Source organism: Borostomias antarcticus, assembly GCF_949987555.1.
Source record: "Borostomias antarcticus genome assembly, chromosome: 6".
Taxonomy (NCBI): Eukaryota; Metazoa; Chordata; class Actinopteri; order Stomiiformes; family Stomiidae; genus Borostomias; species Borostomias antarcticus.
Genome location: NC_140239.1, coordinates 21323598 through 21349235, shown reverse-complemented (window position 1 = coordinate 21349235; position 25638 = coordinate 21323598). Strand labels below are relative to the sequence as shown.

General features: G+C 45.0%; 1 protein-coding gene across 1 annotated transcript; it reads left to right on the top strand.

Annotated features, from left to right (window-relative positions):
• The first annotated feature begins 8926 nt into the window (after positions 1–8926).
• On the top strand, positions 8927–12874 carry LOC311310288 (alpha-1-antitrypsin homolog). The gene is made up of 5 exons (XM_084439717.1): positions 8927–9015; positions 9842–10511; positions 10790–11060; positions 11893–12040; positions 12301–12874. Exons 2-5 carry the CDS (start codon positions 9851–9853, stop codon positions 12490–12492), a joined length of 1272 nt encoding a protein of 423 aa, XP_084295843.1. The 5' UTR covers positions 8927–9015; positions 9842–9850; the 3' UTR covers positions 12493–12874.
• Positions 12875–25638: the final 12764 nt, after the last annotated feature.

Sequence of the window (25638 nt, the reverse complement as noted above, 5' to 3'; positions counted from 1 at the left end):
TCTCTCCAGATGGAAGGAACGAGAAGAGAACGCTCATTGGACAATCTGAAGTCCTGTTCAGGTGCTATTGGTCCAACTGTACTGTGCGTAAATCACTTTGCTTATGCAAGTTGTTGAAATTAGAAAAAAAATACATAAATATTTTTTTCTACAATCAATTAATCATGATTTTAAAGTAATTATATCACCATACAGTATAAATAATACACAATTATAAAGGAAATAAAAAGGATGACTTCCCCGCTAGAATGACATCCGGTTGTCCGTCGTGTTGTTCCGGTGTGAGATGTCAGCAAGACAAAAACAAGAGTGCTTATCGCTTGTTCGTAAGTTTTTTTGTACAAGATAATTCTCAGTTATTGTGCATGGAATGCAATTTACACTGATATTTATGATAGTGTCTGAATTTAGACTGGATATGGGGTTGCCAGTGAGCCAGCCTCACCGCCCCGTCACCCAGGATTAATCTTTATTGCAACCTTGTGATGCAGCCCCATGTAAGGAAAGTTGCCTGTGGCTCAACAAGGTTGCATAGAGCAGAATCAGAGAAGCTAAGGCGTGACTCCTGGAGGATCAGGAGTACTACGTGCGATGTTCTTTGGACAAACACCCTGCTTTCCACGGCGGTGACGGTCCTTTTCTGTAATCATCACCTTTCTTGAAGCAGGCAGAGAAAGTATTGCGCTGTGGCCAGTTATTGATTGGCAGGAAGAGCTGTCCCTGACCAACATTTCAGGCCTCCACATTTCTGTCTTACTGTCTTTGCCTCCGCTCCTTTAAGCGGGATATCTTATGTGGCCACAGTTGAATTAATATAATTTAATGTGCATTTTATGTTTCTTTTCCAGAAGCACATCAGTCTTCACCTGACCAGATTCTGCCGATCCCCTGACACATTGACCGGGTCTTCACCTCTCCAGATTCTGCTGACCATATGGCTAGTGTTGTGTACACATTTTCTGCAAATAGTTTTGTAAATTTTGCTGGGTAAAAAAATAAAGTTGTTCTGTCACAAATTGAGAGATTTTGTTAATTAACTAATCTAATATATGTTTTGATTAATCTGTTCTTGACCTACAGAGAGTAGCCTGTAAAGATGGAGGGTATTTGTGTGGATGAAAGGTGTGGTGTTGTCAGGCTAGGAGCCCTAGCGTGTTGAGGCAAGATACTCTGCATGCTCCACTGTTTCACAATCTGATTTGCACTTCCATGTCAGTTTACTGCAGTCGTCATCAGTCCTACTAGTTTGACACAGGCTCTTGGGATAAATGGATGGGCTATGGTTGACTGAGTTTCAGTAATAGGTTACAGACTGTTGCCCTTTTTTGAAGCATCTGAACAACATATGGCAAGACACCAGAATTGCTTGTTTGGACAGGAAGAATCAGGACAGATACGCGATCGACGAACAAATGGACTTCAGGGTAAATGCATCAACCAGGAAATTGTGTATGCATGGCATTGAAGTTGGCATTAGCTTTTTGGTTTTATTTTAAAGCAGGCTATTGCAGCTACAGGGAAACAAACTGTCTTATTTTCTGATTTGTTTAGATTTTACCAAGAAATTATTTATGCATAGCATTGAATTTGTCTTATGATTGGCTTTATGATTCATGACTGGCTTTATTAGGCTTTAAGAAGCCTACTGCTAAAGGGAGACAACCTCTTATTTTCTGGTTGTGTTTAGATAGTCTTGCTTTCTTTTTCTTTTCCTCCCATCTCTTCTAGTCTCCATGCCCTGTCAACGGTCTTTGGCTTGGTGAGATCTCATTGCACAACCACTGTGGAGCCCAGTATTCAAACACTCTGACGTTGGAAAAAAGAGTGCACCTTGACAAGTGTAGGCTACTGTTTAGGTAGAATCAAAATACAGATTTCTTCAGTCTGGAAACCCCAGTGATAATGCGTTCTGAAAGGGAACAGATTTGCACGATACCTCTCTACAGCTCAGACACTGCTGCTATCGCATGTTCAGAACAGCCATTTGACAGCATACATATGTCATTGAGTCAGTGACTTTGCAAATACTGAGGGGCACTTGATTTATCTTACCGGGTGCAACTAAACCAGTGGGCCAGTCCCATAAATGCCAACTGTGAGTCAAATCAAATGCACCTCAGTTGCTTGCAAGTAATTCTGTAATGTGATTGACCCATGTCTGCAGAGAGTGTGTGTTGAGTTAGTGATACTGATATGGGTGAACTATCACTGTTCTCTGTCAGGTGAGAGGGAGGCTGTCCAGACGAGAACCTTCACCAGGTGGATAAATGTACACTTGGAACGGGTAAGGAGTGTTCTGAGAGCTTCTCATAAGTGAGGTCTATTTTCGTGTCATGCTTTTACATTGAGCAGTCACTGACATTGGATGACTGAAAAAAGTAGAGTACAGTTAAACAAAAAAAATGCATGTGTGAAGTGAATTCAGATGCAGATGTCTTCTCCAGAGTGACCTTCCGATGGAGGTTGTGGACCTGTTCACAGACATCCAAGATGGTAGAATTCTCATGGCACTTCTGGAAGAACTATCTGGATGCAAATTGGTAAGAGAGAACCCAACAGAGGCTGTTGAATAATTTTTTACAGCTCACTTTTTCAGCCCTTGGGTGAATGTTTTTTTTTGCTTCCCTCTGGAATATGTAGTGGTAGGACCTATGTGCATCCCCCCATTGCTCTCTGTAAAGCGCATTGTGTTGCCTCTGTGTATGAAATATATATACTATACAAATAAAGTTTGACTTCACTTGATATTCATACAGTAGGCATTATGAGAGTATAGAATAAGAAGGTGTCAATGATAATGTATCAAAATCTATAATTTAAAGGCATATGTCACAACTCTTATCCGTTAGACCTGCTTATTATTAAGTGTTTTGAAGGACTAGTGTTTCCCTCCAGCTCTACAGATTCAGACCATCGTCACACCGCATCTTCAGACTCAACAACATAGCCAAGGCGTTGGCTTTCCTCGATGACAGACATGTGAGTCATTCAGCAGGGCACGGTCAACTGCCTTTTTGGCTGCGAATCCTATGATTGTGTGTTTTCAGTTGGTTCTCTATCTCCCCACAGGTGAATCTCCTTAGTATTGATGCCTCCAGTATTGCTGATGGCGTTCCCACTGCTGTCCTGAGCTTGATCTGGAATATCATCCTGTTTTTTCAAGTAGAGAATTTCCCACTCTCTCTTTCTCTTTTTCCCCTCTCTCTCTGCTTTCTCTTTATGTCTCTCTCTCATACAGAGACCCACACACACTTGCCTTCCTTATTAGTCAAGCCACCCTGTTATTTACAGTAGATCATGTCTTCCATCTCAGATAAAGGAGATCACGGCGGGCATCCAGAAACGCCTCTCCTCCAGCCTCTCGTCGTTATCCGTCAGCAGCCACCCCTCGACCTGTGACCTTTCACCTATCCCCTGTGACCTCTCCCACTCCAGCACGCTACCGTCCAAGGGCAGGAGGGCTGTCAGCACCTCAAAGTATCATGGGAAAGCCATCAATACACTTCTGCACTGGGTGCAAAGATGTACATCGAAGTAAGTTATGAGAGACCGAGGATGAGAGAGAGAGTGGGGGAAGAGAGGGAGAGAGAGGGGGTGTTATCAGTGTATGGTCTGTTCATCTCTTGGTTTTCTTTTAGGTTTGGGGTGGAGGTGTGTGATTTTGGGAAGAGCTGGACTAGTGGTCTGGCCTTCCTGGCCCTAATCAAGTTCATAGACCCTGGCTTGGTGGACCTGAGGGAGAGCCTGTCCAGAGAACCCAGAACCAACATAGAGGAGGCCTTCAGGGTAGCACAGCACAATCTGGGGATCCCTGCAATACTGGAGCCAGACGGTAGCATAACTGTTTCCCCAAATGGACACATATAGGCTGTTGGGAGACCAGCTTGTAAACATCATCATAACATTGTCAACAAAGAGTGATCGATTTTAATCGCTGTTTGTACTGAGTACGGTGTCCTGTGTTGTCATAGATGTAGTACACTGTGCACCAGATGAGAAGTGCATCATAACCTATGTGTCCCAGTTCCTAGAAAATCACCCAGGTCTGGATGAGGTGAGGACTAGCCACATACTGTTCTGTAGGTTTCTCGATGGTACAAGTTCAGTGTTCTTGCTTTTAAAGTAAAATACTATAATCTTCTACTTCCTTTACAGGACAATTGCCCTGATTTCGAAACAAGAATAGGCATGTTGACAGAGAGTGCTGTTCAACCAACACCCAAGACCCTTCAGCTCACCCCAGTAGAGTCAGATAGCTCTGGGCACACCTCTCTCTCTCAGCCAGAAGTCCAGACCTTGCCTATAGGCCAGGAGAAGACCAAAGAGCAGCTGTTATGGATAAAATGGACCAATGGTCCTTCAGCTGAGTTTAAACCACCCCCCTCTCTCCTGCCTGAACTGACTTCTTCTTCATCCAAAATCCATCCCAGTGTCCTTTCCACACAGACGCCCATAGGTTCTACTGGTGTGAGTTGGAGCAGTGCCACTACAGAGACTAACAAAGATAGTACTGACTCCAACAGCCCACTGGACTTGATGGAGGAGACTGCCAAGGAGCAAGTCTACAGCGAGCTGTGTGCGGACGAGGGAAACTTCTCGCAGAGTTCCGAGGAGGAAGGAGTGTACACGCTGTCGTTCATGCTGGACTCGGATGAGGAGGACGCCTACAGCTACATCATGGACCTAAATAAGGAGGCGACTGATTGGTCGGTGCCGTCTGACCATCTCTACAGTGAAACCCTAATTCCAAGACTGGATCAAACGGCGGGAGACGCGGAGTCAGTCACCCAGTTTGGGATGGACTTGGGTTTATCAAAGATTGAGATGGACGGTGAACCTAAATGGGACTCACAGCGACATAGTGAGGGGCCGGCCATCCAGAGGCATGGTGCTGTCCGTAAGAGAACTGAGGAAGAAGCCAAGCCCAAAGAGCAGAAGAGCTCAGGACTGGATCCTAGAACACAAAAGGTGGAGCTTGGAGAGGACCACGGCGACCAGCAGAAAATACAGCCAATAGAGGAGCAGAAGAGAGATGAGGTCACGACAGAGGAAGAGGGAGCAGGGTCAGAGGTCAAGGTGAGGTGGACTGAGAGGAGGATGGAGGGAGAGGGAAGTGGAGAGGAGGAAGAGGAGGATCGAGTTGTGAGTGCTGAGGAATTGAAAGACGACGAAGAAAGAGAGAAGCACATCGAGGAGGAGGAGAGAGAGGAGCACAATGTCATACAAGCACATTTTGATGAGGAGGAGGAGAAGAAGAGAGAGGTGGAGGAAGAGGATGTGAGAGAAGACTTGGAGGAGGATGAGATCTTTAGAGAGGGGGAGGTGCCTATGAAAGAGGTTAGAGAGATGGTGGAGGTTAAGGAGAGGTTTGGCGGAGGAGGCGTAACCACCACTGAGGAAGAAGTGAGAGCAGATGAGTCTGAAAGGGGAGTGGAAGAAGACAGAGAAGTAAATGGAACAGAGGAAGAGGCGGCAGAGAAAGAGGGCCATGGCCTTTTAAATGAAGAGGAAGAGGAGGCCATGAAGGGGGAGGAGACATCAGAGAGAAGACATCTTAGCGAGATGACACGGGAGGAGAACACTCAGAATAGGGACATAGATCTCCAACAACAGTACTATTACTTTGGGATGTCTACTGGCATTGACAGTTGCCAGAAAAAATCGGGGTATGTTTATTCTTTCAGTCACTCAAGTCGCATACCACAGCATACCAAGTCAATTCACTTTAGGTCTGTATGTTCCAACTTGTGTTTTTCTGTTGTTGTTTTACAGGGAGAGTGTATATTCTGAGGTCGTGGCTCCCTCTAGTGGTGAGATGGTGTCAGAGCTGCAAGTGCTGTTCATCCTGTGGGTCTTGCTCTACTGCTTCTTCCTCTTAGCGCAGCTGAACCTTTGTGGTCTCTTCTAAAGCCACCTCAGGCTCCAGTAGCAGATCTTTACACTCTCACAGAACTGTACATATCAACTCAAATTATGAGAGCACCTGTGTGTCATTGGGAAGAGTGCTCATGAGAAAATGCAATTATGTTCTGGACTTTTCTTTTCAAATATGGTTTAGACAAAGCAGTATGTTTAGTTTAAGTGGGAGTAGCCATAAGGTGGCAGCATAAGGCCAGCTTGACAGATTGCAGAGTATTTTGCTTTATTTAAACTTTGCTTGCTGCTACAAGCATTAATTATCAGGCAGTTGGCATGTATGTTAACACTACAGGTTCACACTAGTGGTTTTTAATGAGCATCTTCACACTTTTCCACTTCACAGATCATCACAATGTCACATTCTATTATATGATGCGCACAAACATGTTTATATCGAAGACCATGTTTCATGAATATCGTGTTCAATTTATTCATTATGTGCTTTATGCCACATTGTTTCATTATGAAAACTAACAGAATATGCAGTGTACTGAAAAACTATAACAGTACAGCTGAACAAGGTCAAATGTTACAAAAGAAATTTACAAAATCCAAGTGTGTGTGTGTGCGCGCCAGCCTGCCTGCGTGCGTGCATGTGTGTGTGTGTGTGTACACAAACCGCAGTAATGAGTCCCCTCGGTCCACACCACACAGTCCTGGCCTTCTGAAAACCTGAGAGGTTGTTTGTCTGGAGTTCGGACTGCAGGTCGACGACACCCACCAGCAGAGATCAATACGCTTTCAACACCAACGACCCAGGAACCCCATCCCCTCCCGCTGGAGTTTGGACGCAGGTACATGAGACCACACGGGGACCTCTGTGGATCGAACAGGTGGAGACTAAGGAGTTGACAAGGGTGATGAGGAGGAGGAGGAGGAGGATGAAGATAACAAATTGCATGACAGATCTCTGACCCTCACAGCCAGGCCCAGGTCCCCTTGGTCTTGGGGGCTGGACATCTCCTCAGAACAGAGGGTGATGTCTTCCTTGCCTGTTACCTGGGAGAAGGTTGGGGCAGCGGGCGTGGAGGTGGCCGCGATGTTGGATGAAGACCGTGGAGGCAAGGGTGATACCGGATGCTCCACCACCGAGGTGACCGCCGCTCTACCCTGGTCTGGACTTCCTGCTCCCATGGCCCCAGGCAGAGCTGTAACCCCTGGAGGACAGCCTCTCCAACACCAGGATGGACCTCTGGCTGACCAACCTCAAACCTGTGTACACTGGCCTCGCCAGTGTGTGTATATAATGTAATTGTGTGGGTGTCTGTACGCGTGCACGTGTGTTTTGTTTGTGTACATGTGAGTTTGTATCGATCGCCCCCTGTGTTGAAAGACTTCTCACTCCGTCCCGCTCTATCACAAGTTATCTGTTGTTTGGTCCAATGATGGATTATTCAATGACGATTTTCTTAGCCATAATTACCGGATTGTGCCTCAGTAAGCAACAGACACGCACCAGTTTCACCATAACAAGACAGCTGCTTGATCATGGGGCCGTTAACACTTTCATTGGTGTTTAAACTGATCAACTGACTGACCTAAAGTCCGACCTAGAACTTTATTCAAGCAGGGATGAGGCAAGGCCCCATAAGGATCTGTAGTTCTAGTTTGTATGCTCACCAAGGGACAATAGTAAAATCAAATCATATAATATACTAGCATTCAGCTGAAGACCAGAACCTCATTTTGTATTTATAGTAATATGAATTTGTCAAAGACGCTATCAGGACTTTTCCAATCCCTCTCAACTAAGTGCTCAGGAAAGTTGGCTTGTGCCTGCATAATAGGCAAGGGGGCAGCTTTTAGGACCCTATCTGGCATACTGTCAGTCGAGATAAGGCATTTCTCTGGCTGACCTCCTCACCTCTTGTACTGGATTGACTCAGCATAATCTGTCTGCATACCATCCTTCTCTCTCTCTCTCTCTCTCTCTCTCACAGCTCTCTCCCACCCCTCTCTGTCATTTTCTGCAGTCCCTGCATGATAGTACATTGGAGTTGGATCAGACCAAGTCAGAGAAGGGAGAGCTTGGACATGAAGCTGGACTTCTCCCAGCATGGCTCATCTTATGGGAAAAATCATTGATCAAATTCCTGTGATTGTGTTGCCTTACTTATTTTTAAAATGCAGTCTAGGTGCATTTTGATCCTTCCTAAATCTCCCAGTTAGTTTTTTATCAATTGTTTGTTTTACTTGATAAAGCGGCCATGCATTTACTCAGTCTATCATTTCACCATAAATCGAACATGAAACAATTTTCACTTACAGTAAAGCAACCACTTTTCCTCTGTAATACTTTTTCTCCTGTCATTAAGTCACTTGCAGCCTCAGGCTGGTGCTTCTTTAGGCCTAATTATGCTAAATTGCTTTACAAGAAAAATCCATTTAGAGTAAAACAACAACAAGAGAAAACATTCTCTTCACAGTGCTATAGGGTCAATAAGGTGGTGTACCACTGTCTGCCTATGCTGAGTTTACACTTTTTGGCATGACGATCTTTTGTTGAGGTGAGGAATGGAATGGGACAAGATGAAATAGACCGTGGAAGTCAAAATGGCATCTGAATCATCTTTTCCCACTGCAAAGGTGACATGTTACAATCACTCACTAGCCAGTCAGGAGCAGGATGATAGGTAGTTTGTTGAGTAGGCTGTTGGTGGCTCTGTAGGGGCATGGTATATCATACAAGAAAGGCTCCACAGCCACATTTGGTCAAAAATGGAAATGTAGCCTGTCTCACTGACTTCACGTAAGAGTTTAGAGACATCTTAGTGACATGGCTTCGGCTTTTAAAAGTAAAAAGAAAACTAGTTTCAAGTGTTGTAGGCCTCCTAGTTTGAAGTGTTTTAATTTCTATGTGTGACTCCTGGTCAGAGGAAAATCCCTAATATGTTTTTCAACAGCAACCAGATCTTCAATCAGGAGTGCTGGAGCAGGTTGCTTCACTTGATTCTAGACTTGCTAAGTGCAGAGAATGGGAGGAGAGTCCCATTTAATGTTTCACTTGGTCAGGTGATTCAGGTCAGGTGATTCTCCAAGGACTATAAATACACAACGCCTTACTGACAAACGTCCCCGGTGAAGAGAACATTGGCGGTAAGTAGGCTACTGCCTTGTAGGCAGTCTCATTTTATTGTTATCAGTGGCGATTGCTCCTATACAAATCCAAATAAAACTTGATTTTTGCGCCTTTCAGTGAAAACAGGCACGAAAATCGACTTTCAGACTGTTGACGTGCCATATCGCTTCATTTTCACCCGTGTTTAGCGTTTTGGTAGTGCTCCGTCACCCCCTACAGTCCTCATGAAAATACAGTCACATTACGGTCCGTTGACAGCTGTTTTATACGGAACAGCATTAGGGCCAACAACTGTTCTTTTTTTCTTTTTTTTTTTTTTTTAGTTTAAAGTCAGAATTTCTGAGAAAAAAGTCAGAAATAACTTCTGAGATTAAAGTCAAAATTTGTGAGATTAAAGTCTGAATTTCTGAGAAACTCAGAATTTCTGAGTAGTCAGAAAAACTTCTGAGAAAAAGTCTGAATTTCTGACTTTAAACTCAAAAGCTTAAAAAAATAAAACTCAGCTGTTGGCCCTAATGCTCTTCCGTAGTTTTACAAGCTCGTCATTCACTTGTAGGTAAAAAGATTCTATCTGTCTTGCGGAAATCAAGACCAAATGCAAAATCAACCAAAAACCAGGCCTCGCAGCAGTACGCCGTTGTCTAAACAGGAACCCCATGGCTGGCCGCCCAGATGACCACATTATGGGGCTCCTTGAGTTGGCCCTTACCAGGAACGACTTCACCTTTTAATGGCCAAACCTACCTTCAAGTTAAAGGGGTGGCAATGGGCAAAAAATGAGTTCAATTAGGGTTTAAAAAAAAAAAGGTAAGAAGTAGTCATGTCTCTGTCTCTGCTCCACAGAATGTAAAGATGTGGGGAATTTCTTGTGCGATTTTGTCCCTCCTGCTGTCTGCGGCCTGGGCAGCCCCCCATAAGGGATCTCATGGCGGCCACTCTGAGGACCACTACCACCACTATCACCATGGCCCCGGCGCACCGTCCCACTCCCACACTCAGGGGGACATGACCTGCCACAGGCTTTCCAATCCCAACGCTGACTTCGCCTTCGAACTCTACAGGAGCCTGAATGCCAAGCCCGACGCCAAGAACGTCTTTTTCTCCCCTGTGAGCGTCACCACGGCTCTCTCCATGCTGGCTCTGGGATCCAGAGGAGAGACACACCACCAGCTGTTCTCCGCCCTAGGCTACAGCTCCCTGACCCAGGACAAAGTCAACGAGGCCTACGAGCACCTTCTCCACATGCTGGGCTACGCTAAAGCCGAAATGCAGCTGGACATGGGTAACGCCCTGGCTCTGAGGGATGACGCCAAGCTCCTGGACAAGTTCCTGGAGGACACCAAGCACTTTTACGCCAGCGAAGGCTTCTCTGTCAACTTTAAGGACACTGCACAGGCCGAGGCCAAGATCAACCAGTACATCGCCTCAAAGACAGACAACAAGATCACCGATCTGGTGAAGGGCCTGAACACTGACACCGTCATGGTGCTCATCAATTACGTCTTCTTCAGAGGTAGGATGCCCGAGGTAGACATTCAACACTGTTTTTGTGTCTTATGTAGACATTCCTGGGATTATACTTTGTCGGGGTGTTATGTGTTCTGTGTATGGGACATTTTGAATATACTTTAAAGATTTATTCTGTTCTTTATTAATTGATTTATTCCCACACATTGTGAAGAGAATGATACAACTTACGCAAAGTTCCTGCATGTGCTGTAGCAGAACAGACAAACATTTGCTGTGTGCAATTTGGAGACCCTAAATTCTTTTATTTATTTTCCCTTCCAGGAAAGTGGGATAAGCCCTTTGATGCCAAAATGACGAAAAAGGCTGACTTCCAGGTTGACGAGAACACCAAGGTTGAGGTGGACATGATGAGGAGGACGGGTCGGTTTGACTTCTACCAGGACGATGACAACCACACCACTGTCATTATGCTGCCCTACAAGGGCAACACCTCAATGATGATCATCCTGCCAGATGAGGGGAAGATGAAGGAGGTGGAGGGGTACATCAACAAGGAATACATCAAGCACTGGCACGACTCTCTCTTCAGGAGGTGAGTTAAATACAAACTGTACCTTTAGAGCAAATGTAATAAATTGTTAGAATAACTAGATAGATAAATGAATGCATAGTGGTCCGGTAAGGCTGTTGTACTGCGGCTGTGGAGAACTGTGTGCAGGTCTAGTGTTTCACACAGACGGTGTCTAGTCGGTAAAGGTCCCCTAGTATGACCTTGTGCACATACATTTTGGGTCTCTGATGTGACACACACACACAAACTGTGAAATAAGACAACCCACTCATTTTTTTGTGGGCTGCCAAATTCAGAAGACGTGATTCAACAAGCCGTTCAGATTTGCCTCCTCCTGTTCTGACGTCGTAACAGGACTCATTAGTATTATACCGCCCCCCCCACCAACCCCATCTGAAAAAAAACTCCAGAAATCTGGAGGCATGGAAGGAATGAGGGTGGGAAGCAGCAGCTCATTTTCTTTCAAAGCTACAGACACAAACGGCCCATCGAAAACGGGACGAAAACGGGACTGAAACAGAGGGATATAGAGGCATGCTAGAATGATTAATCTGATTTGTTATTTTCAGGAAAAACAAAGGCACATTTTGGGGACCGAAGAGACCAATATTAACTTTTTTTTTTTAAATAATAGGTGACTTTAAATGTCCTCAGAGGCCATTTGTAAAAGTCAATAGCTACACCATCACATTCTCTGCTCATGTGATTAACTAATACTATGGTTGACAATTTACTGCGGTGAATATTTCATTCATATGCTTTTGTTGGCTTTTACCCACAGAGCCTGATGATGGGATGGGTTGTTTTTCTCTGCAAATGTCTAGATTGATTCATAGATCACGTCTTGTTTCAGCTCGGTGAGTTTGTCCATGCCCAAGATCTCCATCTCTGCCTCCTCCTCCCTGGGCGACACTCTGAAGGCGATGGGCGCAGTCAAAGCCTTCAGCGACACTGCTGACTTCTCTGGCATCTCCGAGGAGACCAAGTTGAAGGTGTCCAAGGTAACAGTACAGTGCATCATCTCTATGGGCTTATGGCTCCATGGCTTCTAATGTTTGAGTTGTGCAGTGTACAGTACACAGCAACTACAAGAAAGAGACACGTTTGATAAGGGTATATAAAACTTAAATATTAGACAAGATACGATATCTTGATCAAAACTCCCAAATCACTTGACCATGCACAGAATTAATGAATCAAACAGTTCCTCAAAAAATCATTTTACAGTACAATACTTGCTTACTTCCTGTGTCCTCCCCAGATTCAGCACAAAGCTGTGCTGAGCGTTGACGAGACCGGCACAGAGGCGGCTGCTGGCACCACCATCGAGATCATGCCAATGTCCCTGCCTGACACTATGAACCTGAACAGGCCCTTCCTGCTCCTCATCGTGGAGAACTCCACCAGGAGCATCCTCTTCATGGGCAAGGTCTCTGACCCCACCGCCAAGTAAGACCGAACAGACACCTGAAACAAGATTGCCAACTCCCATCCTCTAAACGTGGTGTTACGGTAAATCATATCTGTGATTGAGTGACCGGCATTTAGATTCTCCAACATCTGAAGTTTATCAGGGGAAGTCAGAATTGTGGAGGGGATTTTGTGTATCTGTACCCTGAAGTTGAGGTATGTTTGTTTTATACCACAATTATTTGATCCTAATGCTGTTACGGACCAATAAGTTATTTGTAATTGTCTCCAGATATTGTCTCCAGATATTTTGGGTTTCAATTCTGGCTTTCAATTCTCACCTCAATATTCGCCTGTCATAACGCAAGACTAATAATATTCATCTTCTGTGAAAAATGTTGGATAATAAAAGTTGAAAACAAAGATTTAAGTGTCTTATTTTACCTTTACAATGATTACTCCATAACTCACTGTGATGTTTACTTTAAGTTTACCATCTGAATCTTTGACCAAGAAATCAATTAAAATCATTCTACAAATGTCACATTAGGTTGTCATATCAAGAATGTATTCATATGCAGTCTACTACTCATTTATCCTGGCTGAGTACCCCTAGGGCAATCTGGAATGCTGTGCATAAATCACGAGCTTTGTTGCATGTACAGCAGACCCACCGTTCTCTCAAGGATGGGGATCTGGCTGGATCCTGGCCTGGTTGGTCCCACAACACAGTTTACTCAGCAGAGTCCAGAGAGGACAGACTACGACTATGGCAGCAGCAATGTCCTGCTGGCTGGCGGACCGTTGAGTGTCCCAGCTGACCCTTGTCCTGCTGCCGTCTTTGTGATCGATAGACGGTTCCACCCACCTCTGCCCCCAACCCTCTTCCTCCCTCCAAATTAAAAAAAGAATTGGGAGAAATGAATCTCCCTCATGCTTGTCGAATAACATCCAACAAATCTGATACTCGAAATGGTGCTCAGAGAGCACAGACAGGCCTATGAATGCATATCGTGGCTCTGCGTGTGCACGTGTGTGCGAGCAGGACATGTTTGGTATTGCAGCATTCGTTAGGTTGAGAACTCTATGCCAGTCCAAACCACATGTCTGTAAACTTCCCATGTCAAGATATGGGCATTACAATTCCCCCTATTGACAATGAATGGGTGTAATTTTTCACTGCACACACTCCAAAAAATGAATGAAGGTGAATGGCCGGCCATGTTTAGGTGGCTCGTGGACCCACCCTGTGATTCTGATCCACTCCAGAATTTAAAATTGAATTTATTTTTATTTTTTTAAACTAACTGGGGTGAGTTTGTCAGCGCAACAAGGGAACAATTAATATGTTTTAAAGCCATCACGTTCAACTTTTGAAATGTAGGCTAAGTAAAACGCGAAAATGCAAATATCTTTTAACGTGAGCTTTGCTTAAGGAGATCACATATTTAGAATGGTCCTTTATTGGGTTGTTAGTTGACCCATGCTACATCCCTCCACCGAGTTTCATGGAAAACAGTCTGGTAGTTTTGGCGTAAACCTGGTCTAAAAAATGAATGGAGGTGAAAGGCCGGCCGGATGTTTGGGGCGGTTTGTGGACCAGCCCCGTGATTCGGATCCACTCCAAAATGTAATGGGTTCTGTTGGCCCATGCTCCACCCTTCAACTGAGTTTCATGAAAATTGGTATGGTAGTTTTTGCATAATCATGCTCGCAGTCCTACGTACACACGCCACCGAAAACGTAATTATAACAGGTAATTATTTCAGATTTTATCCCATTTTCTTCCGAATTATAGTCCAACTGTCCCCTGTCGCTGCTGTAGAGAGTCTGTCGCACAACCCTGTGGTTGACGATCTGGAAGAGAGAGACAGCTACCTGAGTCTCCCAAGCCTGTGACTGTGGCACCGACACCAGACCAGGATTTGGCGAAACCAGGGCGCGAGCCCCGTTCTGTAGCTGTTATTGGAACCTGATACTTAGAACGCTAAACCACCGCTGATCCCCATGAACATGTGTTTTATCAGAAGTACAAGTTCAAGATGTGGTCCCCAGATCTGACCAGGGGCACACATTCATCCTCCTCTAGTTGTAAAATAAAACAGTCGACATCCCGATGCCTCAGATGACAAAGTGTTTGATGGCTAGCGTGTTCAACTTCCTCCACCCATCCCCCCCAGTCATCTCTCCCAATGCTTATTCCATCATCTGGTCTCAAATATCAACCATGTGATCCGCACACATAAGAGTCATGAGATGAGATGAGTAGTGTGAAGTGGCCTGCTTCTTATGCAGCATCTGGGACTGGAGCTGAGTACTGGCCCTCTTAATCTGACACTCTCTCACACATCATTGGTATTCATGAGAACTCCCAGTTCTCCAGGATCACTGAGACTGGAAGCAGCTGAACCTACTGATGATGTCACTCTGCTGGAGGAAGAGGAGGTGGCAGTGTAGGAGGAGGCGAGGAGAAGGTGGAGGTGGGGGTGGAGGAGGTGCCGGTAGAGGAGGAAGTGGCGGTAGATGAGGAGTTGGAGGAGGAGGAAGTGGCAGTAGATGAGGAGTTGGAGGAGGAGGTGGTGGAGGAGGAGTTGGATGTGGTGGCGGTGGATGAGGAGGTGGAGGGGGCACAGTCGGAGAAACAAAGATAAAAAGGTATGGGTGAAAGTTTACTGAAGAGATATCTTTCGATAAAGCCGACCATGATTTCAGAGTGGATCCAACAGACGGGGACTTGGTGGTGGAGCCGTTGATTCAGATTATATATTCTCAGCCAATCTCATGTTTATTCTCATTCTGTAGTTTTACACTAATTCGTTGGAGGGTACTGTTCAGTCTCTCACAAGGACACTATCAGATCATAGGACATTTTCCTTAGACATTTCAAACACAGTATGCTATTCTATCTCCACGGAGATTTCACACTTTTTTGTTTCAGACATGCTCTGCATTCTCATCAATGTGATGAGATAAACACATAGGGTAGCTTCAGTCACCACAAGTTCTTGTCTGGCGCATCAGTAGGACACTCGAGACCACTAGTCAAATACTTACATACACACACGCAGGCATGCACACACACACACACACACACACACACACACACACACACACACACACACACACACACACACACACACACACACACACACACACACACACACACATACACACACTATCCTCATCGTCCACCAGATGGCACTGTTGTATCTTTGGTTGACACAGCAGCTCTCTAAATTAAAGCAAATTAGTCTGTTTTATACATCAAGAGTCAAATGACTGGAATGTTTGGAAGGTCATGGAATCTCCTTTTTTCTCTCTTCATCCTAAATTAATTGTATGTCACTACCGCTACATAGACAGTCTACACAGAGGAGACACAGTTAAACAGTTAAAATACACATCTTTTTCTTTTTTTGTGAATTTGCAGAGAGCTTTAGTTAGGTTCTTATAAAGAACACTTCACAGTGGTAACAGCATCACAATCAATATAGTCTCTTGAGCCCCTGTGGGCCTCTGTGGCATGCCTGAATGAAACGGAGCAATGGCAAAGCTGCTTATAGCCTATAGGAGCCGGTCCAGACAGAGCAGGGACTTGTGAGGTAGACGGGGGGGAGAGATCATACAGTTAAAACAAATTACATTATATATACTGTGTATATATATATATATATATATATATATATATATACACATACATACATACATACATACATGCACGCACGCACGCACGCACGCACGCACACAGTATATAAGGCTTCTGTAGCTAAGGTACACACTCAGAAGTACTTCATTAGATATGCATCAAAGAAGAAACAACATAATAACCCAAGGAAAGTGTTGTCTGAACGAGGTTGAAGAGAAACAATAAACCACGGATGCTAGAGAATTATTTATACAAGCATATACAATCAGCCTATAGCTACATCTGAAGCTCACTTAAGAATTCCAGTCAACTGACATTCATAACTAATTTATATAATATGACTTGTCATGAAGACATGTTACGACTGGTAGTACCCATTCATCTTACAGCCCAGCTGAACAAGGTCTTTTATTTACTTTTCGGTGCTCTTGTCTGGCACAATGGAACCTATGGGCTGGTCCCAAAGTATTTGAAATAATATTCCTTAATATACGTGAACTATACACTCGTCAGTCTAGTTGCGGTATTCTGAGAGGTACTGTACCATGCGGATGTGTTGCAGCAGCCTGTGCCTAAAATCTCTATTTGGTGCTGCTGTTGACAGAAGCGATTAGACATAATCTGTTTGGACAGACGTCCCATTCTATTACAGAATAGACTTCCTCAATAACATTGCATATACTGTATGTACAGTACTGTCTGCTTGTTACTCAAAACTGCTGACTCCAATTCTCAGAATCCTGCTGCCTTATCCTTCATGGCGCCTTGTTCCTGCCGCATGACAGTTCAATGATCGATCTTCCAGAACATTCACTGACACCACTGGGCTTTGTGCTCGTCAGTTGCATTCTGGCCAACGCACACCTGTCACATAGCAACAGTTGTTACACTGCACATTTATGAGATCATAACACAAGTAAAACATCCCTGCAAGCGACCGATCACTGAGAGAGCGCGGCCTGGTTGACATTTGTGAATGAACATAGTTCACAAACACGATGGTTCCAGGTACACAAAACACCTTATGGACAGCATGGACAGTGTAGCGAAGGGCTACAAATCTATCTGGACTGTATGACGGGGCACGCTAAAAACACCTAAAACTACTTTAAATTAAATAACTTAACTTTAGGCCACCGACCACCACCACTGGCGTCCTACTATGGACATAAAGAGACTGTGGACACTCACTAAATAACTGGGGTGGGACACAGAGGTAAAAGAATAACAAACAGAATATTTAATAACACCCACCAAACATAAACACACACACACACACACAATAGTAGACGTTGTCAGGAGGGAGAATATCCGAAGGAAAAAAGGGAGTCCGCAGGTCGAGGTGGGCAGACGAAGCTGGAGGCTGTTCATTGGAAAAAGGGGGTGCACCGGGGCAGCTGAGGAGATGTAGGCCCTCGTTTGTGGCTGACGGAGGGCACCAGGAAAATGGGCGGTAGGTGTCACTTGCCTACCCCACACTGTCCCTCGCGACGGGTGTCTCCGAGTCCGCAGAACGCGGTGAAACTAAAGCTAGCTACTCAGGTAGGTTACTGCTGGCAGCTAGCTAGCATATCTTAGCTGGTTATGACACTCATGCAGATGGACCAAAAAACGCAATCAGAGCAATAGGCGACATCTGTAACTATGCAGCGCTGACAATTGTCTAACTAAAGCGTTGGAATACAACACAATACAGTAATAATTCGTATAAAACTATACAAATGACAATAACAATCAAACAGGAAAATAACAAACTAAAACAAAATTGGGGTGGGGGAGGAAAACCTAATAACACGGATAATAATACTCAAACTGAGCTCATCTAATATAATGAACTCTGACTATTCAGTACAGACAGGCTGTTACAATGTACCACGTTTTGTGTACGTGTCTGTACCACTGTTCTCGTTTGTGTTAATGACCTGATATGCAAACAGCCTAGTACTCATTTAAAGACAAAATCCTTGGCTTTAGACCTGACAACTATTAGAATACTGTACGTGTACAGCAGGCCTGATTCACGCAGGCTATGACATGACTGACGGCCGTTGCGTAGCTTGTTCCTGTGGGTTAGAATGGACTATAATCAAGACAGATACTTCCTTCAGTCTCATCTGTGGTTTCCACTAAGGGAGACTGTCCTATAGGTCTTCAAAGGGAAGATCAATGCATCGTCTGTTATGTTCTCGGCTAATGAAACGACATCTCTCCGGTTGACTCTGACACTGCCAAACGTTCTGCTTTTAGACTGACGTCACAATCAATTAAATAGTTACTCTCCTCTCATCTAGTATGGATTGTTGTGGGACACGGACACTGTTAATGGCATCATAGGCACAATCATAACTTTATGCATGTAATTCCTGCACTTTCTACCACACAGTGTAAAAAACTAGGGTCCACTGAATTCTTTATGACTGTCCTGCATCCCATCCCTGTAAACACAATTTGCATACCGTGATCATAAACTCATAAATCAGTAATTTGGTTCTGGCCTCATTTATTCTCACATCTTGAGAGATCAGTCCAATAAAGCCTCATCTTTCCACCATTGTTAAAAGGATCCTCCTCCAGACTGCAGTGTGATTTTCTCCTGGCATAGATTTTCTCCTGGCATAATAACGTCCCGCTGTAGGGCCATGGGGACTCTGGCTTGTGGGTTTTACAATGAGTCATTATCAGGCTATTATACAGGCCTGTGTTTGATATAAAATCCACCTGATTTACCATTACAGTGGTGGTTACCAGATCTGGTGGAGCGTAGGTGAGTGAGTGACATACTGTACTGTCTGTCTGGGACTGGGTATGTAAGAGGAAGGAAAGAGAGAGAGAGAGAGAGAGAGAGAGAGAGAGATGGAGAGAAAATGATAAAGGAGATGCAGATAGGGAAAGAGAAGAAAAGAGTGGTGTGTGTAAGAGAGAGAGAGAGAGAGAGTGAGAGATGTCAGAAGCATCTGCTTGCTGTCGTCATCAGAGAGAAACACAAATGTTCTGATATTCTCTGCGCGCAGGATGAAATATTAATTCAATTCCTTCGATTGTTCTTCAGTCACGTTCTTCCCTTAATCCTTACCAGTTTTTCATGAAAGCCTCGTGTCACACCGCAAATCTACAATAAATACATAATGAGATGCTCCAGGTTGAAGACCATCTGCTATTTTATGGCTGAGCAGGCTCCTGATTTAGTTTATTATAACTACAGTACAGAGTGTACTGGGGCTGGGGGTCTCTGGAGCTGGGGGTCTCCGGAGCTGGGGGTCTCTGGAGCTGGGGGTCTCTGGAACTAAGGGTCTCTAGAGCTGGGGGTCTCTGGAACTAAGGATCTCTAGAGCTGGTGGTCTCTAGAGCTGGGGGTCTCTGGAGTTTTACACAATCTAGGCATTCTAACATACATTTGCCCTCTTGTATATATGGATTTCTGGATATTATCTACCATAAATTTAGGAGGAGCACTTGGATTGGCCCCCAGGCGTGCCTTTGTCTGCTCCTGGCTGCCCTTGGGGAAGGAGAACGGGATAGGATATGAGCAGAGAACATTTCATTGGCGGCAGCCTACTGCAGTGTGTGTGTGCTCATGTCGCCCATTGTATGCGTGTGTTAACGTGTCAAGCTGTATGACAAATAAAGCCTTCTTCATATGTGTGTGCGGTGCGTCCTACAGAGCATTGGACAGGTGACCTACAATGGATCTAAAAGAGGAGGAGGAGGAGACAAAGGAGAGGAAGAAGAAGAAGAGGAAAGGGAGAAGAATCCTTTCCTTTCCTCCTCTCCCAAGGAAGTGAAACACTACTGTACATCAGTGCTAGATGACAGATTATGGGTGCAGCTTATGCAAAGTGAGACTGGCGGAGCAGTTCAAAGGCTTTCACACACTTATATTACACTTTTCCAAGATGGAAATTCATAATTAATATCCTGGAATCTTGGAGAAATCTGATCATCAAATCAAACAAAGCAGCGGCGGACGGGACACTGAGAATGCAGCTTCTAAAAAATCAATTTTCTGCCTCGAAACGGTTGTTTTCATCAATCTGTTTTTCAAATATGTGGTCTTTAGCCTCTGTAATGTGATCTTTAGAAACGTCTTTAGAAACAAATAAAGCTTCCCCACTTGCTCCAGCAAACATGCACACAGCGCGCAGACTGGCTATTCTCCGGCTACACTCACGGCTCACATTCTCTACGCTACGATCAGCTTCCATCATATTCTAAGTCATCTTATATATCCTCAAAATCTGATAAATATTCAGCCATATTGCACACAATATTCCAGGCACCAACAAGCCGATCGTAGCGTAGAGAATGTGAGCCGCGAGTGTAGCCTACAGACGGAGAATAGCCTGTCTGTACGATGTGCGCATGCGTGCTGCAACAAGTGGGGAAGCTGTATTTAGTTTCTAAAGATGTTTCTAAAGATCATAAAACCACATATTTGAAAACCACAACAAGCCCTCGCTTTAGGGAAGCACAACTAGCGATTCATAAAAACAGATTGATGAAAACAACCGTTTCGTGGCAGAAAATAATTTTTTTAGAAGCTGCATTCTCAGTGCCCCGTCCCCCGCCATTACATGGATATACTTGGCTCGCGCTGGATTTTAAATTTATTCTACAGGCCTCTGAATTACACCAAAGTTATCTCGGTGAGTCAAAGTCTTCTAATATGCCATAAATAAGGTCCAGGTTGTCGAAAAATAACATTCTCCTTTAAGCTAGTGGAATACAGTATGCTCGTACATAGAAGGGATCGCCAACGTAAGGGATGACCCTATTGTTGATGTTATCATGATCTTTCTTTCTGCCATACGGCCTAAGAGGGCCTTGGTACAGCCATCGTGGGTCTCCACAGCACGCTGCCACGCCCCTCGAGTCGACCGAGTCCACTTTGCCCCTTGGTAGTACCACCCTCTACAGCCTTCATCCCACTCGGGGAGCTGAGAGCAATCGCTCCTCGCCAGCTCCACCACACAAGTTGTGTTTGCTCTATCACAGGTCATCTTCCATGGCCTGGGCTCCACATACCATCTCTCTCGGTACATGTAACCAGGCCAAATCTTTTGGTACTTTGAATAAACGGTTTCCAGATACTGATATTTCACCCAGTAGCTGTAGCCAGAGTTGAGACATGGTATAACCCACTGCTTCACCTCCTTCTCTTGCCAGCCCCACCATGTTGTTGCCTCGTCTCTCGCGTACTGCTCAGTCCAGGCTTGGAGGGTCCCTTTCACAGTCAAGTTACCCAGGACCGCATTGCAATTGTACTTCCATTCACCCCACCCCTTCTCCCAGATCTGGCACAACTCACAACGTGGTGAGCTCCCTTCGTTCACATAGTATGTGTCATTTAACTACGCATGCAGCTTCCTGACTACATACTCGTCGATTTTCTTGAACTCTTCCTTCGGAACATCACGCAGATCATCAGGGGATGGAAGTTTCTGGGTGTCGAGCCTGTATGGACCCATGAGCTGGTCTCCAAATCTGGGAGTCCCCCAGAATTTGCCTTTGAGATAGTCTACCGGGACTTTCCACACCCATGGCAAGGTGTCATTCAGCCATTCATCATAGTGAACGTCATGGTAACCCCCAAGCGGTCTGTGGTTGAGGGCTAGGTGCCGTGATGCACTCAATACCAGGTAGTTCTGTCCCTTGCATTTTCCTTGCAGAGACCAATAGCAGACATTCAACTTGCCCATCTTCTCTGTGAGACATTTCTTGAGGAGTTCTTTCAACTGATTGCGGGTTCGTGCCATTTTTATTGGCGATGAAGCGCCCAGTAGTTCTAGTGTTGTCTGTAGAACGTTCTGGTACACTGGCATCGGCTCTTCTACAGGTCCCGATTCGTCCTCACCCACAACAGCACTCAGCTTGAGCGCTACCGGATCAGTGAGGTTCGTCTTGGGTCTCATCATGGCACGTACAACGCTGGCTTTGTTAGGAGCTGTCCCACAGGTCAGGTTCAGGTAATCCCAAAAACCACCCTTCCTTGGGAAGATGCCATAGCAGGTCTTGTTCCTCATGGGCGCATTAATGGTCACATTATCGCGCCAGTAGGCCCATCCTGGGGGATGACCTGCCAAGGGTGAGCACGCTTGTGTGCAATACCACTTTGCACTCCCTTCCTCAGGATACATCCAGTTACATTGGCCTGATCTGATCTGTTGCTCGGTCAACTTCAGCCAGTACACTACTAAGTCTTCCCATTCGATATGCAGGTCTTCCACCACACCCCCTCCAGGGGTTGTATTTTGCAGCAGGATCATTTCATCCCAGGTGGCAGGAGTTGTCTCATTAACTCTTGTACTGTTCATTGTGTTGTTCTGGGTATCAACTGGGATATGTCCCAGCCACTGCATGACTTGTATGTCTGCATGACTCGCTCCATGTACTTTCGGGGGGCACGCACCGCTGGGACAGCCTGAACAGGACTTCCGGGACCTCAGGAGATGGCCCATGCCCATCAGGAGATGGCTCTCTTGGCTCAGGAGACGGTCTGCGACGGTCAAATGTTGGCTAAGGAGACAGTCTGCGACGGTCGAATGATGGTCTACGACGGCGTTCAGGTGGTGATGACCCCTGGCGACGGTCAGGCGATGGTCCGTGACGGCCCCTTGACCCTGCCCTGGACTCACGAGGCCAGGGTCGGACTCCGACCTCCACCTCACGAGCACCAGGGGGAGGCATACGGCGGATGGGATATATATTTATACAATGGTTAGTTCTGGTTCTTGATTCTGATTAGCTGGAAGCCGTGTTAAAATACTTTGTAACACACACCTGGGACCGCATATCATTCCATTTTCAGTATTAATGCGGCTCCCATTTACACAAACCACTGTCTGCGAAGCACCAAGCACAAAAGCTAGCCAATGCTGGTTTAGAGGCAAGGGAAATTATGTCAGTTACGGGACATAAATGTGAATCGTCCCTGCAGTCTTACTGGGGCCCAAATTTGAATGGTAGAAGAAGCTGGAGCGATATACTTTCAGGATCTGTGCGAAAACGCACCTTGGACACCACACCTGAACCAGCGAAGAGGGGTGCTAGTATGACTGAGCATTACTTCGCCAATTGTACCATTACAAGCGATGTTCATATTAATGTATATAATTATAATCACAACAATGTATAAAGCCTGCATTAGCCTGTAGCCTGCCTACTGTAGCCTGTTGCTTGTATTCTAGCCTGTAATGCCTGTATTCTAGCCTGTAAATAATTATATAACAATGTAGCCTGTCTAACTGCTTGACGACCAACGCCTCTTTTGCTTGGCAACCTTTTTGTTAGAGGAACTATTTTGCTCGGCGGAATTGAGGGAATGATGCTTCGTTTTGAATAAATGTTAATATTTTATATTGCTGTGTGTTTATTTTACGCTAATAGCTGTAGTAACCGTTGTATAAAAGCAATAAACCACTTGGGTCCGTGTGTTATAGTGATTTTATAACAGCTAGGGGGCGTTTTTAGGCACAACGCGAAGCGGAGACTGATCATGTGGAAACTGCAAAGGCGGAGCCAACACAGCAATGATTAGTGTGTGAAGGAAGGATAACCATGTAACCACGGGAACATTGTGGTCCCTATGCGCTGTTGTTACTGTAGTCATGGTAACAGTAATCTGACTCACAGGATGTCTCCGGGCTGTGTACTCAGTCCCTTCCTGTATATCCTGTTCACACATGCCTGTGTAGCCTCACGCAGTTCCAATGCCATCCTTAAGTTCGAAGACGACACAACCATCCTGGGTCTCAACTCCAACAATGATGAGACTGCCTACAGAGAGGAGATCAGCATCTTGGCAGCCTGGTGCCAGGACAACAACCTCTCAACGTCTGCAAGACTTAAGAGATGATCGTGGACTTAGGTGGTCACGCCCCTATTCACATGGAGCTGAGATGGAGAGAGTCTCCTGCTTCAGGTTCCTTGGTGTGCTCATCAATGATGACCTGGTCCAGGCAATCCGATGTGGCAGTAAAATCCGCCCAAAAGCACCCATACTTCATGAGGAGACTGAAGTAGTTTTGCATGTCTGCCAAAACTCTCACCACTTTCTATAGATTTTGATCTACGCCCGTTGGTAATGCCCCTTGGGAATCAGAAAGCAACTGTAAGTTTCCAGAACCTTCGCATTTGTGAATAGGGTCTGGCGAAATCAGGCTAGTTATCCTTCCCTGAGGAAGAAAAAGTGAGTGAGAATGCAGGCAGATCATTTTGTAGAGGTAATCGTTTTCAAGTGGTGTTCGCTGTTTCAGAATCAGAATGCTGGTGTATAACAATAATAGACAACAATAGACAAGGTGCAAGGACAAGACAGTGAAAAATACAATAGCACAAAAAACAATAGCGATGAGGCATTAACAAGCTCTCTCTGGGACCCCTAACATCTATCTATCTATCTCTCTCTCTCTCTCTCTCTCTCTCTCTGTCTGTCTGTCTGTCTGTCTGTCTGTTTATCAATTCATCAATGGTATTAGCTGTTACTGGAACATATGTCCCTTTTGAACTTTTCAGCATGAGTTCAAATCAATCAATCAAATCTTTATTTGTATAGCGCATTTCATACCCAGAGGCAACACAATGCGCTTTACAGAGAACAAGGGAGGTGGGCATACGACCCACTCTCTACATATTCCAGAGGGAATCAAAAAAACAGTAATCACCCGGGGGCCAGATAAGTGAGCTGTAAAAATTCTTCCCTGACCCTTCTCAACAAGGCGATCGAGCAAGCTCCAGGAGTATGTTTGTCTACCGGCTAAGAACATTTATAAAGCAATACTTTAATTTAATTTAATTACATTAAATTACATTTCAGAGTAAGAGAGGCTAAAAAAGCATCATAGGAGAGAGGACATCCTACGGACATGCTACGACATCCACAGCAGACACGGGGAGTTGAATATTGTAAACCTCTATATGCCTATGTATGTGTATCTGTCTGTCTATCTATCTATCTATGATTCATTATGTAGCATCTCAATATGACTCTCAGTGTATTCTAGTGCATTGTCTAAAAACAGCTGCTGTACCCTCTCGGGGCTCAGAGGATTGCCTCTACTGTAGCATCTGTGAATGATTGTGGGGTGCTGTTGAAATTATGGTGGAGAAAAAGAGACCGACAGGGGCAGTGGCCCAGACCTCTCCACAGCTGCCCCCCCCCCCCACTGCAACACAGCCTCTCACCATCCTAGAGAAGGACCTGATCAAGAGACCGAACCCCTGGAAAGCGGCTGAACCGGACTCAATTTCAATTGTGAGATTCTGTGCTATTTTACTTACCTAACATGTCTTCTTTCAGACTAGTGGAAATAAAAAGTCAAAAATAAACATTTAGGTGTTTATTTTACTTCACTTTGTCTATCTGTATATTCCTCATACTGTACATTGACCAAAAGTTAGCATTCTAACGCAACATACAATACCATGACCGTTCAGGTCAAACCACCCGATACAGCAGGAATCAGCCAATTTATTAGAGAAAAATGAGCCTATTAGAATTGCACAGGAAGGCGCCTGCTGACCTGCTAGCAGGTCAGAAGGTTGACA

What these genes read in the sequence shown, in the direction of transcription:
- LOC311310288 (XM_084439717.1), top strand. Translation starts at nt 9,851, where the DNA reads ATGTGGGGAATTTCTTGTGCGATTTTGTCCCTCCTGCTGTCTGCGGCC. An exon ending in CACGACTCTCTCTTCAGGAG is followed by an intron (nt 11,061 to 11,892) that starts GTGAGTTAAATA and finishes GTCTTGTTTCAG; the next exon opens with CTCGGTGAGTTTGTCCATGC. An exon ending in CCAAGTTGAAGGTGTCCAAG is followed by an intron (nt 12,041 to 12,300) that starts GTAACAGTACAG and finishes TGTCCTCCCCAG; the next exon opens with ATTCAGCACAAAGCTGTGCT.